Source organism: Anopheles bellator, chromosome 2 (assembly GCF_943735745.2).
Source record: "Anopheles bellator chromosome 2, idAnoBellAS_SP24_06.2, whole genome shotgun sequence".
Lineage (NCBI taxonomy): Eukaryota > Metazoa > Arthropoda > Insecta > Diptera > Culicidae > Anopheles > Anopheles bellator.
The window spans coordinates 18863287-18879558 of NC_071286.1; the positions used below are offsets into that span (position 1 = coordinate 18863287).

Here is a 16272-nt window from a genome sequence, read left to right on the forward strand (position 1 = left end):
GTCCACTCCTCCGTCCAGTTTTTCGGTTTTATTAGCCAACCCATTAGACAGTAATGACCAGCGCGCGGACTGCCCTGGAGCAGGCCGGATCCAGCTGATTTCGCTATAGACCCCCGGTATGCTGCGCGTGATGTGACAGGTTTATCGTCATGGCGTGGCCGGACTTCCGCGGCCTCGTGGATCCAAAAATTCCAATCCGGCCTGCCCCCGCTTTTCGGGTCCAACCCAAAGAGACCCAAAGAAAAGAAACCTCCCGGTGACCATCATAATCGTAATCTGTTTCACAAACGCGCGCCACTCTAAGTAACGTCTTCTAAACCTGCCCACCCCGCCCGGTCAGACCACACTGCTGCCCACCTTACCAGAAGCGGGGCGGGAAGGAGTCCCGGGGGGAACGGGGGGACAGCACGGAGACGCGAGCGCCCGCGATCGCGATCACGTCTAGACGCGTGGTCCGCGATCGCGCGCTTAGTCTGCTGTGAGATCGCGCAGCGTTTGGTTGATCTTTCTCGGGCCTCGAACGAGACAGGGTCTCGGATGGTGAGTCGGTGTGTGTGCGTCTCGTAGGATATTGGGATCTGGATCGGGGATCGCGACTGAAGTGGTGGGTGCGTTCTGTGCTGTGAAGATCCAGGACTCTAGAAGATCGCCCGGCGTCGTCGTCGTTGGTGGCGGTTCACGGGACGCGTAGGAGCCCAAAGCTCGCCAGTCGTTCGCGAGTGGTTGGTGTGTTGTGTTGTGCTCGGTGCATCTTCTGGGTCCGGGATCCTCATCGATCGCGTAGTGACTTCCGTTTCGCCGACCAGTGAGTGATGATGGCGAACGTTTTGGGGAATTAATTCTGGGCCGCCAGCTCTGGATCCAGACGCAGACGGGAGTTGTCGTTGGAGAAGTCGGAACGAAGTTGGTCCTTCAACTTGTTGGGCAGGGTTTTTGGGCAATTCCCCAAACATCGTCCAATCGGACCCGCCCGGCAACGGTTCGGGGTCGGGTTTTCGAGACGGTCGCTTATTTCCGTCACGGTCCAGCCGGACCGCAGGTCTATTTTGGGGCAGACCACCTCCGAAACGCGCAAATTGTCACCCGAAATCCCATATGCTTCGACTCCGATCTCCTTCGTCCACGAGCGCTTCGTCCAGACTTCGATGCCCGCGGACGTGGGGGCAAAGGAACACCGCTCCGCTCGGTACAGAAAGGGGGCGCAGGAGGCGCAGCCCAGCAGCAGCAGCAGCAGCAGGTCTTGGAGCGGTCTTGGAGAAGAGTGTTTGGGTCGAATCAAAGCGCGATTTCCACCCCGGGTGCGGGGTGCAGCCTCCACGGCTGGTGGCGGCGGCGGCGGCGGTGGTCTCTGCCCACACGCCTTTTTTTCTTCTCTCTCGCGTGTCTCTCCTTATGCTTCGGCCGTCGCCGTGTTAACCGACGCCTACGCGCGCCACCATTCCGAAGCTCCGCGGGGCGAACACATAACCTCGCGCTGCTTCCACCGCCCGGCCCGCCCGCCCGTCCGTCCTGGCCGCGGTGCGCCTTCGGTTTTGATTGCCGCCGTCGTCTGCCACCGACACACTGCTCCGGACCGCCTTTCGTCGTCGATCAGTTCAGTTCTCTTGGGGGATGGGAATTCCTGTTTCTACTCGACGATCCTCGCACCTTCCTGAGGGCCCGCAAGAGCCCGCGCGATACCCCGCAGGCACACGCACCGTGTGTGCGTGTCTGTGTGCGGGGCGGAAGAGGACAGGAAGGCAGGTCGACATTACGATGTCGCTCAAGTCACCTATTTCGTCGTGCGCCCGTCGGGGAGCTTTTCTGGTTCAGAGATTTGTAGTTTTTTTCTCCAGTGTTTCTTATGCTGTTTTTTGGGTTGTGAAGAGAAACAGAAGATCAGCTCGACCCATCAGTACCGCACCCGACCCTGGTACCTGGTACGATGGACGATCCCGCGGGGGATTGTTGCCAGATGTCGGGAGGAACCAGAATATCAATTAATAAAAGTGTGCCGTATGCAATGCAAAGTGGCAATCGATTGGGCAACCGGAGACTGCTGGACCTGAGGTTTGCGAATGGCTACACAATCCCCCGTGGGAACGGCAGACAGGCTTGATTTACGATTCCGACTAAGAAAAACGCCCAAAAATTGTTATCCCCGCTACGCGAACTCATTAGCGCATGCACCTGCACGCGGGCTCGGATCTGCTGGCTGCCAGAGACTGGGGCTCCGTGGAGTGTTAATTGGTTTGCCAGGAGCTCCCGGATAAGAGGCGATCGCCTTCATTTCGGGGTATCAATTTTCGTGCCATAAAACAACTCATTAGGCCTGAGGTGTTCCAGGGCCGGAGACAGGATCTTCGGCTAGGTCCAAGTCGATCGTCTCGGACCGAGTGTGACCACTAACCTGCAGCGGTTTCCGTTCTCTTTCAGCACGTGGGCAACATGGCGTCTTCTTTGCCGCTGGCCGGGCTACTGCTGCTGCTGTCGGTGTTCGTGTTTATCCAGCAAGTGCAACCACTCTCCCTTGACCCCGGTAAGTGATCTGTTTCTGTGGACGACCGACCGACCCGAATGTCGCCAGTAAGTGCGCCAATGTTGCGCAACCGTAGAACCGCCGTCGTTCCCGAGGGCGGAAGTGGGCCCGATCAGCCCACCCGTTTCGGGCGCAAACATCGAGCGGTTCGATCGCCAAAGTTCCGATCGCAGCTGACACCTCCCGGGGCACTTAATGGGGTGGTGAATAATGTTTCGTTCAAGTCTCTCGGTACGCCTGGAAGCTGCGCCCACGGACGAAACAATAACGTCGTGGCCGTTGGCGCGTTGGTGGCGCTATTGATTGATTTATGGAAATTAATTTCTTGTTTGGGGCGCCAGCGCTTGCTTTGCCGGCGGTTGCTGGAGGTGCTGTGCCCGTAAAAGGAGAACGGGATTTAAGCGGCGCCTTCTTCGATTCCAACGAAAACGGTGCAATTGTTGAGCAAATTCGGCGTCTGGTGAGTGAAACGCGTTGAGGCCGAACGCAACCGAGAGGCTTACGTTTTTGGGGTACGAAAATTTCCAAACATTCGTACCCCAGTTAGGTTTGATGTATCTTTCTAATGATTCAAAGAAGGGTTTATTTTGGCATAAATTACCCGAGTGTATTCCAGTGCTCTGTAATAACCCCCAGTTGACCTTCAAGAGGGTTCCTTGTTTGCGAATGAAGAATGAAATCACCTTCCACGAAGGCATGTGAACGTGACTTTTACAATGGCAATGGCTTCTAGTACATTCCCCATAGTTCCCCAATCATGCTATGAGTCTCTGCTGCAATCCAGTGGTGAATGGTGAAAAAACAATGAATTAAGATATAAACGTAACTTAGTAAAGTACGCCTGAGACCCTGAGTATCCCAATCCTTCCGCCCCATTACTTGTTGAAGACTTTCGAATTTGCCTCAAATTTTATGCTGTTTGGTTTGCTTCTGTTTTGATTCCAAACAACCGTAGTTGCGTCAACCGAATTGGAGGAATACATTAAAGATGATTTTTTGATATCGCTGAGACACATAAGGTAGGAATCCACCGTGTACAAAGTACCGTAGAATACCCCGTTTGATGAGCGCCCGCATCTTTTTGCAGACCCCGTCGGAAGTTTAGAATCACCATCGAAGCCCTGTTCATGATCGATTTCCCCGAATCGAAGCATAAGTTTTCCTTCTATCTCGATCGCAAAAACAAGCGAGGTAAGCTGGCGGACGGCCCGGGGCCAGAAATGACAAATCATTTCCATTAGGGCGCTCGCGCCTTCTTGAAACGCTTCCCACTAATGCGCACCGCCGATACCCCGTATAGTGACCATCGACATCAACAGCCACGCGAAGGTGTACTCGAAGAATCTGATCCTGAACGATCTGAACGAATCGACCACGATCAAATCGTTGGCGTTCGCGTTCCACCAGAGCACCGTCACCGTCTACATGAACTGTAAACAATCGTCCGCCGAGGAGCTGGACGTCAGCCTGGCCAAACTGTTCGCCAGTGGCGATGAGCCGACCGTCAAGCTGGTAATTTGGCCGCCCTCTATCACCGACCGTGTGCTCGATCCAATCACTCATGCCCCAAAACCATTGCTCTCGCTGTCTTCCCCACCCGGCAGTTCCGGGAGCGAAAGTATCCGCTGTTTTTGGACTCCGAGCTCGATAAAGCGCTGAGCCGTGCCAGCTGCCAGAAGATGCTGCGCCGCGGCGGCAATTCCGTGCATCATTCGCGCCAGAAGCAGACGGTGGAGAAGATGCTGAAGAACAAGAACAGTCAGGGTAGGCTAAACCGGGCGGCCATTTAAAGGTGGCCACCCAAATTTGGTAGCTTGGCGCGAGGACAGTAAAATCAGCCTTCTTTTTCCCGACGCAACGCAGGCGAAGTGTTGCCCGAGCGCAATAAGAAACGCGACATCCGCAACTGGCACCACACGGCGGAGAAGTACAAGCAAGAGTTCCACACCGATTTCTCCGCGAACCGGGGCGACATTCCCATCATCCACGGAGACTGTGACGGTACGTGTTGACCGCGGGGGGGGACTTTCCTTTGGTCGGCCATTTCTTAACACCGCCACTGCACGGTTATCCCGCCAGAGAACATTCTGAAGCTGCTGGGTGAGCTGCTCAAGCTGGTGAAGGAGCTCAAGGAAGAGGTGAAGGGCCAGCGGCACGAGGTCAACTATCTGCGCGGACTGATCGAGAACTGTGCCGGCTGTCAGCAGGCGCAGCCTCTGCGTGAAAACTGCCAGTACAGCAATCCTTGCTTCCCGGGTGAGTTCCCCACGTCCGGACGCACGACGAGGATGCACGTGCTTATCGATCCATGTCTCGCAGGTGTACAGTGCTACGACACGTCGACCGGCATGCGCTGTGGCCACTGTCCCCGGGGGTACGTTGGCGATGGCCGAACCTGTCGCCCTGGTCAGACCTGCGCGGACCAGCCATGCTTCAAGTAAGTAGCCGCCGACGTTAGGAAGTAAGTCACTCTGGTGCACGATTCAATTGGCCGGTTTTCTCTCACTCCGCAGTGGCGTCCAGTGCTACGACACGGTCGAGGGAGCCCAGTGTGGACCGTGTCCGGGCGGGTACGAGGGGGACGGCAAGCAGTGCCGGTTTCGGGACGCCTGCGAAGACAAACCGTGCGCGGCAGGTAGGCAGTAATTGCAGTAACTCCCCAAAATCCAAGTCATTGCATTCAAACGAACCCCCTTCTAACCTGCGCTGACCTACGGGACTGTCGTAGCGGAGGTACCTCCGGGTACCGGGGGCGTACCAATTTCACCACCATCCATCCACTTCCACCCACAAACCTACTCCACGGAGCTCGTTACGCGACACGCGTTGTGAATGTAAACCGCGACCCCCACGACGGGTCGTCTCGCTCTGTGTATGTGTATGGCCAATAATATTCCATCGGGTCCGACCATTCTTGCCCGGTTTGGGTGACGCGCAGCTGACACTGCTATGATAATGAGTTATTTTACTTTCTTCGCTAAACTGTACTACTTTCGACCGTATATCAACCGCATGAAGTGTGTACTTAACCGTAAGCTTACCTCCCATCGGCAATACATCTGCGAAAACAACGACCAATAAACGCGATCCGATCGTTAGTCTACTACTTCTGGTCTGGGTTTATGTGCTGCTGAAGAATCACGGCCGCGGTACGCTTCAGCTGTATGTAGTAATCGTCCCGAGTGATTGCATCAGGTTTTGGTGGCGTCTTTCCGAAAAGAAGAATGAATATGAATTTAATCAGTAAACAATCACCGCCGGCAGATTGGCGGTGCAGCTGGGGAACAACTTTGTGGAGCACCGGCTTCCACCGGGCGTTGTGGCGCCGATCGCGACTTACTGCGATTAGAGTGACTTCTTGGCGAAGTTAATGCCTATTTTCACACACGATTAAACGAACGATGACGTTCCGCGATACGGCGCTTCACCGGCACGAGTTCACGAGTTACTTATTTTAGTTGCCACTGGCCGGTCCCATCTAGTGTTGGAGTACAGGAAGATGGGGCGCAAAATATCGAGTGTGTACGACACGTAGTGCCGTCCGCCGAAGAGTCAACATTTCTCAGTAGGCCATCGACGGTTACGGCGGCTCCTTCTTCATTTTCGAAGAAAATATGTCGATGATGGGCCGCCAGTCCAAAATACGCACCAGTCACTCGTTTCGGGTGGATTGGCTTCTCTTGCACGACGTGCGGGTTTTCCGAGCCCCGACTGCGACAATTTTGTTTATTAACATAAGCACCATAAATGTTAAACTGTTTACTAAATGTTTCGAGATTTCCAGAATGAAGTTTGACGTTTCAAAAGTTAACAAACCGGCAGTTTGATCAGCCCGTGTTTGTGGCTTACTACGATCGATTGCTCCAATGTTCCCCAGTCGAGGTGACTTCACCTTAAGTGCTCCATTTAACTCGCTCGGGGGTTATCGGGTATAAAACTCGGATTTCGGATCGGAGAAGGTCTTTTTAGTTGCTAAGCAAAATAAACGAACCATCGGTGCGGTACGCAAGGGTGAATCACCAAAAACCATAACTCAATTCTCAATGCAACCACAACGTTTTACCGCACACCTCATTTTGTATCCTCACCCCGGCTGGAATGTGCTTCCACGTCGCGTCCGAAGGTGTCCATTGCAGTAGATTAGAGCAGCATCCGTTCTTCCGCTGCGGTGCCTGCCCAGCCGGGTTCACCGGCAACGGTACCGCCTGTCACGATCTGGACGAGGTATGTGTGCTTGCCCCTCGGGTGGCCGGGATGTTGCTTCACGCTTCTGGGCCACTGTGTGGTGGCCATCGCCTTCGGTGTACTACTTCGCTGACCACTAATGTGCCTACCTTAAATTGTTCTCCCCACAAAACCCAAGTGTGACCTGGTGGAACCGTGCGATGTGCGAGTCCGGTGCACTAACGTGGCGCCCGGGTTTCGCTGCGATCCTTGCCCTTCCGGGTATGTCGGCATCCACTACGAAGGCTTTGCGGCAGCCACGTTCGACGGCTCGATGCAACGACAGCGCTGCACCGACCGGAACGAGTGTGCCGATGGCTCGGCCCGGTGCGGGACGAACGCGGCCTGCCACAACACGGAAGGATCGTACGAATGCCGGTGCAGGGCAGGCTTCGTTCGGAGCTCGGCGCAACACGAGTGTCTGGCGTCCGATCGGATGTGCGCGGACGGGACGATCTGTGATACGAACGCCGTCTGCAAGCACGCCGGAAACAACAAGTACCGGTAGGTAACGGCCGGTCCGGCAACCTTACGTCCGGGCGATCTTTTAATCGGTTTGCTTCCCGCGGCGGTCCAGGTGTAAGTGTAAAGTAGGCTGGGCGGGCGACGGGTTCCTCTGTGGTTCGGACAAGGATCTGGACGGGTGGCCAGACACGAACCTGCTGTGCAGTGACGAGAAGTGTCGCGCCGATAACTGCGTCAACATTCCGAACTCGGGCCAGGAGGATGCGGATCACGACGGGATCGGCGATGCGTGCGATCCGGACGCCGACAACGACGGAGTCCTGAACAATCCAGTAAGTCTTCGCGTGGCTCGCGCTGAACCACTGGACCGGACTGATCGTAGCTCTGTGGCTTCTAGGACAATTGCCCGTTGGTGCACAATCCGGACCAGAACGACAGCGATGCGGACGGGGGCGACAAACAGGGTGATGCGTGCGACAACTGTCCGACGGTGTCGAACGTCGATCAGAACGACGTCGACAAGGATGGACTCGGGGACGCTTGTGATCCGGACATCGACAACGATGGCATTCGCAACGAGGACGACAACTGCCCGAAAGTGAGCAACTTCAACCAGCTCGACACGGACGGGGACCGTATCGGGGACGTTTGTGACAACTGTCCGCAGATACCGAACCCGAATCAGGTAGTTTCGCGCGTGTTGACTCCGGAATTCCGAAACGATCTAAACTAACCGTGCAACCCCGTTGTGCCGTGCAGCTGGACTCGGACAATGATCTGATCGGTGATGCGTGCGACAGCGATTTGGATCGGGATCGCGATGGAATACAGGACAGTCGGGACAACTGCCCGAAGCTGGCCAACTCCGACCAGCTCGATTCGGACGGTGACGGACGGGGTGACTTGTGCGACACGGACGCCGACAACGATGGAATTCTGAACCACGAGGATAACTGCCCGATTGTGTTCAATCCGGATCAAACGGATGCCAACAGTGAGGATGCGCCCAGCGATCGGATGCGAAGTACTCGGTGCCTGATGCCGACGGCTTACTTTCTTACCTTACAGACGACGGAATCGGTGACATCTGCGAAGACGATTTCGATTTGGATCTCATACCGAACTACATCGACAACTGCCCGAACAATTCCAAGATCTTCTCGACGGACTTCCGCACGTACCAGACGGTGGTGCTCGACCCGGAGGGTGACTCGCAGATCGATCCGAACTGGGTGATCTACAACAAGGGTGCCGAGATTGTGCAAACGCAAAACAGTGATCCTGGCCTGGCCGTTGGGTAGGTTAACCGGGGGAATGAGGGGGGTGGCACACTCCGATAGTCTGACCGATCTGTCGTCTCTTTCGCCCCAGCTACGACGCATTCGGTGGTGTGGACTTTGAGGGCACTTTCTTCGTCGACACGGAGATAGACGATGACTACGTTGGGTTCATCTTCAGCTACCAGGACAACCACAAGTTCTACGCGGTGATGTGGAAGAAGAACATTCAGACGTACTGGCAGGCGACACCGTTCCGCGCGTCGGCCGAACCGGGCATCCAGCTGAAGCTGATCAACAGTAACACCGGCCCGGGCGAGATGCTGCGCAACAGCCTGTGGCACACGGGCGACACCAAGGATCAGGTGAAGCTGCTGTGGAAGGATCCCCGCAACGTGGGTTGGTCGGAGCGAACCGCCTACCGGTGGCTGTTGCTGCATCGGCCCAAGATCGGGCTGATCCGCTTGCGCATTTTTGACGGCGATCAGATGGTGGCCGATTCCGGTAACATCTTCGACTCCACCCTCAAGGGTGGCCGGCTGGGGGTGTTCTGCTTCTCGCAGGAGATGATCATCTGGTCCGATCTGGTTTATCGATGCAATGGTAAGTGAACTGGCTCCCGCGGCCACTCTATTACGATATCCTGATTGTCTATGACGTTGACGCATTGCAGACAACGTACCGGAAGCGATCTATCGCGAGCTGCCACCGCGCTTGCAGCGCGAAGTTCAGGTGGATCACCGAAGCTAAACACCTCAGTTCAGTTCAACAACCTCAACAAATCTAATCATAGCATGTACGACTAAATGTAGCCTACAAAGATTCAAATATATATAAAAGTTGCTCTCACAGTCGGTGTCGGCATTTTAGAAATAGTTTTATTGGTTTCCAGTTCGATCGCTGCGAAGCTTAGCACCTTGGAACATCAACACAAGCCACACCAAAGTGGTTCTCCACACTGTCACGCTTTCATGATCGCGTTACTGCCGCTTTTCTCCGGTTGCTTCAGTTTGTTTTTGGGACGCTCCTTTCGCACGTTGTAGATACCGTACACGACCGGGTTCATGCAGCTGTTGGTGCTGGCGAACAGGAACAGTCCCTTCTGTATCCGTTGGTCCACGTTCTTCGCCGACTCCTTGTCCAGCCAGTACCTAGCCAAAGGGGCGTGTTAGCTGCGCTCTGTTGCTCTTTTGCTCACGATCTCCTTACCAGAGGGACATCACGTAGTAGGGAGTCCAGCAGACCACGAAAACTATGACGATCGTAATGGTCATCCGTAGCGTCTTTCTTTTCGCCCTTCCCAGCACGTCTATGCTGGAGCGTCGGAAGCTTTCTGCAAGACACAAACACACCAATCAAGACAGCAGCAATCAAGAGTGATCTCTCATCCAGCCCCAAGTTACCTAAGTTCCGTGGGTTCGTACGGCTAAAGATTTCGTAGTAGATGGATCCGTAGCAGTACAGGATAACCACCAAGGGCAGTGCGTACATGAAGCACATGCCCAGCACGTTGTAGATGATTTCATAAACTTCTTCCTCGAAGAAGTGGTACGTGACGCACTGCTCGTACACAGTAATGTTTGGGTGGCGTTCGAGATGGAAAATAAAGGACTACCGGTAGAGGAGAGAACAGAAGGCATATTAGTGCTCCGCCGTCCACTGCTGCACCTTTGCTCCATTCCAATTACTTGTGGTAAGCTGCACAAACCGGACATGATCCATGCCGTCGAAATCATTAGCCTGGCTCGGTGGTGATCGTGTACTTTCAACGGTTTCAAAACGGCATAGTATCTGAAAGCGATCAGTCAGGAGGTTAGTGGACACTGCCCTACAATACTGCACCACGCGCGGTTCACCTGTCGATCGAGATGCAGATCAAAATGAAACTGGAAAGGTAGAGGCCGAAGGTACGGAAGAAGGCCATCACCCGGCACATCAGATCGCCTGCCGACCATCTGACCGTGTAGGCCCACCCAATCTCTAGTGGCATCATTAGAAATGTAACCTACAAAGCACGAAACGGGCATCAGCAAACCTTAGCGAAAGTGACGACGCAAAGTTCACAGTCGTACCAAAAGATCGGCAATGGCCAGATGGGCGAGCATAATGTTGATCCGCGATGAGGCTCGCCCCTTCCGCTGGGCGAGACTGCTCAACACGGTGATGTTTCCCATGGCCGAAAACACCATCAGCGTACTGCGAAAGGAAAGGCCACGCTGGTCAGCAGCTCAAGAGACCGATCTTGGACCCTTACCTATACACCATGATCGAGAGTAGATGGCCGGAGTTGAAGCGCATGTCGATCGGCATCTCGTAGTACTCCAGTGTCGACCCGTTCGCATAGTAGGACCACTCGTCCAGGTTACGGTGGTCCTCGATGCGGTGGTTCTGCTTGATATGTGTCATCATTTCCAGCATCCGATTGGCACGGTGCTGCTGATGCGTGAAACTGGCGTTCCCCATTCCGCCCAGAACACTTGGAACGGTATGCATTTAGGGTGATCGAAGTTACACGTTTCTTTCTTGTGCTGCTGCCCAACCTGTGCTTCTGTCAACATTTTGCCACGGAAAGTCCTGCCATTGTGGCCCGCTAGCCAGTCGTTTCGTAACTCCAACAAAAACTCCAAACAAAACACTCCGACACAAACAACTGGAACCCGCGGACCGAACTGGAGGTTGAAGTAAAACGTGTTCAATGTTTCCGAAGCGATTGCTACCGTCGATTAGTTCGTTCTCCTATTCAAACGATCTGTTCGAGGCGAGGTTCCAAGGTTGCGTTCAAAGCATAGGGAGACGGGCGCAAAAACAACCATAAAAATTATGCTCCGTGTGTGTCATGCGGGCACAAAGCGGACTCATCACATCCACCAGCCAACCAAACAACACCAGCATTCCTCGTTCCGAATCAAAACAATTTGAGCGGGACGCACCACGCTTCCGGCCGCCACATTCCTCGCGCGGCCACCGGGAATCAAACTAAGGGTACTCTCCAGCCACAATCATATCTCATCGCGCACCCATACTGGCTCACCGGATGGTGGCTCTCGGTTCGCTCCACCACCAACACTCAGTCCCGGATGGACACCGCGAAACCCGACCCCGGTCCGCGGAATCGGCTCTCTTCCCGCGTGCCGTTGTTTGCCGAACGAATGAACACTCACTCAGCGCGTGCCGTACAACTCAGAGTCCACACGCGGCCGTCCGATCGTGGGCCGTTACGATCGGAAGCAATCGGAAGCGCCAACAGCCTGGTTCCTTCTATGGTCCTCAGTTGGTCTTTACACTACACACCGGATAGCAAAGGATACGTACGATAGTACGGAACGTACGACTGGAGTCTCGGGACAGGGGCACAGCACGCGGACACACTAGAACGAATGAACTCGATCGCGGCTGATAACTGAAACGAGCATCCGCGATCAAGGGTTCAGCAGCTGCCCTCGCTCGTAATCGTTCAGCTGCTGCGCCGTTGTAGGAACTTTGTAGTTTTGTTGTGAGATGAAAGCACGGCACACATACACGTGGCTTCGATGCACACTGATCACTACCGACGATTAGGCGGATGAAAGGACACTTTTCTACGCATTCGGGTGCTGCATAAGGTGCCGGTGTTGCACCGCAGTACACCAATGTCGGTTTAGCCACGACGACGACGACAACGATCGCGTGCCTGGTCGATAGGCACCTCGAAGGCTTACGGACCGACTGGCGATCTTGCCTTGTGTCACACGCCAGGTCGTGCCAACGGTTATCAATTTTTCCTTCACTTGCACCGACCGTGGCAGCGATCGCCGAGCGAACTGGGCGACCTACAGTGTCAAGCGTAAGGTAAAGGCCATGAACGGTGGCTAACCGCTTCATTTTCCTTAAGTATACTTTCTAGTATCTAGAATAGAGATTTAAATATAACTATATAACATAACTCCGTTTCGGACGCAAAAGAAAGAAGCAATTGGCACCGATTGGGGTTATTGGCATTCATCATAAGGCCGACAAACAGAACAGCAGTAAATAACAGTCAACTTTTTCGTTTGTTTATTTGCACTTTTCGTCCCAGAAAACAGAAAAGGAAAGTAAAAACAAGTCTCTGAATAGCTTCCTTTACGCGGGAGTGAAGGGAACGCCTAGCCTACGGAAAAGAGTATAACAAATCACCGCCCCCGAATCACCGCACCCGGAATATATGTACAAAAAGTAAACCCTCACGCAGTGAGTCAAACATTTGTTTCATAAACTAAACTAAACATTTCCTAACTTGCCTGGCAAGTTTCTAACAAATATCAACACCATCAGCCACAAAACGCAACAAGGCACACCGCCGCAGCCGGTCAAGGAAAGGGTTTTTTTCTTCCAACAAACGGTCATCCATTCCACCCAATCTAATCTGCCACCTACTCTGCGCTTATCTTCCGCACTTATCAACTGACCAATAAAACAAAAAACGTATCGCGATTATTTGCCCACAACCGAACAGCCTACAGTAATGAAGTGAAATAAAGAGAAACCGATTCGGAAGTGAAACACAAAACCACCGCTAGGAACATCGATAGGAAAAAAACAACAAAAATACAACCAAATCAAATCAAACAACAAAACAAACAAAAGAAATGGGAAGCAGCGGGATTCACAGGCGTGTCTTGACCCCGGAATCCTCGCGCACATGAAAATGTCCGTTGTGTCTCGCGCTCCTTCGGTCTCTGCCTAACGCGCTGTGCGGGAGATTTGTGGAATATTAGAGTTAGGCATTCTCCGGCTCACGTTTCGTTTCGATCTTCACCATCTCGCAGCCCTTCGGCCCGAGCTCGCTTTGGCAGCAGCTCAGATGGTTGTTGTTGTACATGGCGACGTCGGTGTCGAGCTGAAGCGATGCGCCACCGACACTCGTCGGGGCGTGGAAGTAGATGTCGGCAACGACTGTTGCATCCGGTGAACCGATACCGTGCCGCTGTCCACCAGACTGAGGCATGTAAGCACCGCTCGTCGTCCGTCCAACACCCAGGGCACTCAACGGGTCCGCACCGGGCGATCCGGCCAGCTTGGCACGGTTACAGTAGTTGCTAGTGGCACCAGCACCGCTCGGACCAGCCGGCGGCCCGGCGATGGTGTCCATTGATGAAATCAGCAAGCTGTCGGCATCGGTGCCGTAGCTGGAACCGCTCAGCGACGACATTTGTACTAAGGAATCCTGTTGTTGTTGCTGTTGTTGCTGCTGGTCGTGTGACCCGTCAACGCTCGTGCCCATCGAGTTGCCAAGCTGCGGGCCATCGCACGAGTCCGATGGACTGTTGTTGGTGTTCATCGCGTTCATCGGTGAGGTGATTGCCGACGACGTATCAATCGTATCGCCTGCAAGACAAACCGAATGGCAAATTGAAAAAAAACAGCCTTCATGCCGATTGCAAGGCTCAGTACCTCCGAGCAGCATTTCCTGCAGCAGGCTGTCGATGTGTGCGACACCAAACATTTTGGCAAGCTCAATTTGCTGGATCATCTGCCACGTTATGGATTGGAGTACGGGTAGCAAAAGCAAAATCTCTCCGAACCGACCCCTGAAGATGGGAGAGACCAGAGCGTAGTAGCGGAGGCGTTCCCCGGCATGCACGAGCGAGTTTGCGTCCTTACCGTGAATCGTACAGCTTATCCGAAATGTAGTCTTCTAGGTTGTTTAGTACCTGATGTCTCAACGATTTAATCTTGGCGGGTTCGTTCAGTCCTTTAGCACCTACAATGATGCAATGGGTCGGTAATAAGGTTAGGTCGTACGAAACACAAACATGATGTTGACCAGCAACGAATACAATGTCGGTCACGCAACCACCACACAGCCGAACTAATGATTCAGCGGTCGAACCGGGACCGGGATCTTGATAAGTGATCGTCCGTGTGTATGGTTTGCGACGGAACGGGAACGTACTTGGATCGAAAAACACTAGCGCCTTGATGCACGCCAGCTCCGAGTCGTCGATCTGAATCTCCTTCATGGCACTCACTAGCTCGTCGATGATGCGCGCCCCGATGCGCGAGATGTCCAGGTTGGGCGACATGTTGGCGTCCGGGCACTGCTTCGTGATGATGCAATTGTTCCCAAGCAGCAGCATGTCCTGCAGGTGCATCGACCGGCGTGACAATCCCAGCAGCAGATGCTCACCGGCGTGGGCCCGCAACAGGGCGACCTGATCGTCGATCTGCAACTGCGCGAACGCCGGTATCGATTTGGCCCACTCAACCAGTATCAGCAGCTGTTGCTTCATCGAGTCGCACACGTCGTTGATGCTGGCGAACCGCTTCGACGACAGATCCGCTTCGTCCGCATCGTTCGTGTCGTCCAGGGCCGCCCCGAAATGGCGGCTAAAGTTTTCCGCGCGCAGCAAAAATTTCACCGACAACCCGTCGATGGTGTTCTTATCGTCCGTGCTTGGCTTGCGACAGCTGATGCGATCGCGCTCATTCTGAACCGCTGCAAAGGAGCGACAATAGCAAAGGAAAGAAAAGGGAAAGTATTACGGACAAATTAACTGTGACGGGAACAGTTGCGCCTCAATCGATTCCGCGTACCTTCCTTCTTCATGCCGGCTTTAAAGCACTTTTTTAGCCTACAGTAGCGGCACTGGTTGCGCTTGTCTTTGTCCACCACGCAATTTCTTGAGAATCTGTAAAACAAGGAATGATGTGGTACAAGCATACAAAGATCCTCCGCGGTGGCGGCGTCCGTACCTGCAGGAATAGGTGTGGTTCTTCCGTACGCTCCTCCGGAAGAACCCTTTGCAACCGTCGCAAGATGCGGCGCCATAGTGCTTGCCCGTTGCACGATCACAGCAAATGGCGCACACGTTGATGGTGGTATTGAAGTTACAGCCATCGCTCGGCTGGAGCGGGCTGAGGCATGAGTCATACGCCGTGTCGGACGTGTGACTCGGGCTATCTTGGCTTCCTGGGGAGTGCATGGAAAGATACATACATAATTAGCCACACTAATCGAATTCGGGTTCGCTTGTTAGATCATCTATGGCGGAGTGTCGTGCCCATCACACACAAGCATAACACAATCACACTCCAAGCTTGCTTATCGGAGCCAGAAAGCATGACGCAGCCTACGGCCGCTCTACGGAGGTCCTGGTCGAACAGAGTTCACTATTTCACACGACACCCGCACAAACACACTGACCCCTGCACACTTGCTTACCTTTGGTGCGATCGTTCAGCTCGTTGTAGTCTATTCCGGTGTTAGACATTTTGGTAACAGCATATTGGCTCGCGAGCAGTGGGACACATTCTGTAAGAGGCAAAAACTGCATCATCATGCTGCCGCTTGGAGGCTCCGCGTGTCAAATCCTAAAGCGTAATCGCTTCGCCTGCGTCGTGGCAGCTCCCTGGCGCCCTAAACGTATGTGTGTTCCTCGATCGCGGAACTCGCGCTCCTGGCCTGTGCCGCTCCGAATCCGAACGGCCGACAGATTACCCTCCTGGCCTGGCACCCGATCAGCGGCGAGTGTGTGATGGCTGGCGATCGAAAACCCGCGGCACCTCCCTCGTCTCTGGCGCGACCGTAATCAGTAGCGAACTACACTTGCCGAGGCACGATTAGTGAGTGTGCGCCTCTGTTGTGAAGCTTCGTGAGCGAACTACACAATCAGGAAACTCTTTTTTGCTTCATTACAACGTCGCGAGACGAGGTGCCACACTTCTTTTTCTTATCTCGCTTATCACATTCTTTTTGGGGCGAGATGAAAAAGGGTTTCTTTTTTTTGCATTCACCTCACCGGTGTTGATTCCCCTTGCGCGCTCGCT

The 16272-nt window shown here is 54.0% G+C and overlaps 3 protein-coding genes across 4 annotated transcripts; 1 reads left to right on the forward strand and 2 right to left on the reverse strand.

Moving 5' to 3' along the window:
- Positions 1-487: 487 nt before the first annotated feature.
- On the forward strand, positions 488-9340 carry LOC131208872 (cartilage oligomeric matrix protein). 2 transcript variants are annotated; one of them, XM_058201786.1, is made up of 18 exons: positions 488-540; positions 2416-2518; positions 3474-3537; positions 3606-3709; positions 3819-4030; positions 4123-4282; positions 4382-4519; positions 4598-4774; positions 4838-4955; positions 5032-5153; positions 6642-6742; positions 6882-7246; positions 7320-7539; positions 7605-7892; positions 7967-8201; positions 8276-8504; positions 8579-9087; positions 9158-9340. In XM_058201786.1, exons 1-18 carry the CDS (start codon positions 538-540, stop codon positions 9232-9234), a joined length of 3225 nt encoding a protein of 1074 aa, XP_058057769.1. In that variant the 5' UTR covers positions 488-537; the 3' UTR covers positions 9235-9340. The 2 variants fall into 2 exon arrangements, with proteins under 2 accessions (XP_058057769.1, XP_058057770.1); XM_058201787.1 differs by lacking the exon at positions 488-540 and adding an exon at positions 691-805.
- A 2-nt stretch (positions 9341-9342) lies between these two features.
- Positions 9343-12176, reverse strand: LOC131208875 (adipokinetic hormone/corazonin-related peptide receptor variant I). Its single transcript, XM_058201790.1, has 7 exons — positions 10739-12176; positions 10557-10680; positions 10341-10489; positions 10173-10275; positions 9888-10095; positions 9694-9817; positions 9343-9635 (listed from the first exon to the last, which is right to left on the reverse strand). The coding sequence occupies exons 1-7, from the start codon at positions 10975-10977 to the stop codon at positions 9446-9448; spliced, it is 1137 nt and encodes a 378-aa protein (XP_058057773.1). The 5' UTR covers positions 10978-12176; the 3' UTR covers positions 9343-9445.
- A 320-nt stretch (positions 12177-12496) lies between these two features.
- Positions 12497-16002, reverse strand: LOC131208874 (hepatocyte nuclear factor 4-gamma). Its single transcript, XM_058201789.1, has 7 exons — positions 15668-16002; positions 15199-15415; positions 15040-15134; positions 14399-14941; positions 14107-14206; positions 13897-14033; positions 12497-13830 (listed from the first exon to the last, which is right to left on the reverse strand). The coding sequence occupies exons 1-7, from the start codon at positions 15783-15785 to the stop codon at positions 13223-13225; spliced, it is 1818 nt and encodes a 605-aa protein (XP_058057772.1). The 5' UTR covers positions 15786-16002; the 3' UTR covers positions 12497-13222.
- Positions 16003-16272: the final 270 nt, after the last annotated feature.

Excerpts from the sequence above, each read along its gene's own strand:
- LOC131208872 (XM_058201786.1), top strand. Across the intron at positions 4,031-4,122 it reads ATGAGCCGACCGTCAAGCTG|TTCCGGGAGCGAAAGTATCC; the intron begins GTAATTTGGCCG and ends CCCACCCGGCAG. Across the intron at positions 5,154-6,641 it reads AGACAAACCGTGCGCGGCAG|GTGTCCATTGCAGTAGATTA; the intron begins GTAGGCAGTAAT and ends TCGCGTCCGAAG.
- LOC131208875 (XM_058201790.1), bottom strand. The coding sequence starts at position 10,977 with ATGCATACCGTTCCAAGTGTTCTGGGCGGAATGGGGAACGCCAGTTTC. Across the intron at positions 10,490-10,556 it reads TGGCCATTGCCGATCTTTTG|GTTACATTTCTAATGATGCC; the intron begins GTACGACTGTGA and ends CGTGCTTTGTAG. Across the intron at positions 9,636-9,693 it reads TACTACGTGATGTCCCTCTG|GTACTGGCTGGACAAGGAGT; the intron begins GTAAGGAGATCG and ends CCCTTTGGCTAG.
- LOC131208874 (XM_058201789.1), bottom strand. The coding sequence starts at position 15,785 with ATGATGATGCAGTTTTTGCCTCTTACAGAATGTGTCCCACTGCTCGCG. Across the intron at positions 14,034-14,106 it reads GATAAGCTGTACGATTCACG|GGGTCGGTTCGGAGAGATTT; the intron begins GTAAGGACGCAA and ends TCCCATCTTCAG. Across the intron at positions 13,831-13,896 it reads GCAGGAAATGCTGCTCGGAG|GCGATACGATTGATACGTCG; the intron begins GTACTGAGCCTT and ends TTTGTCTTGCAG.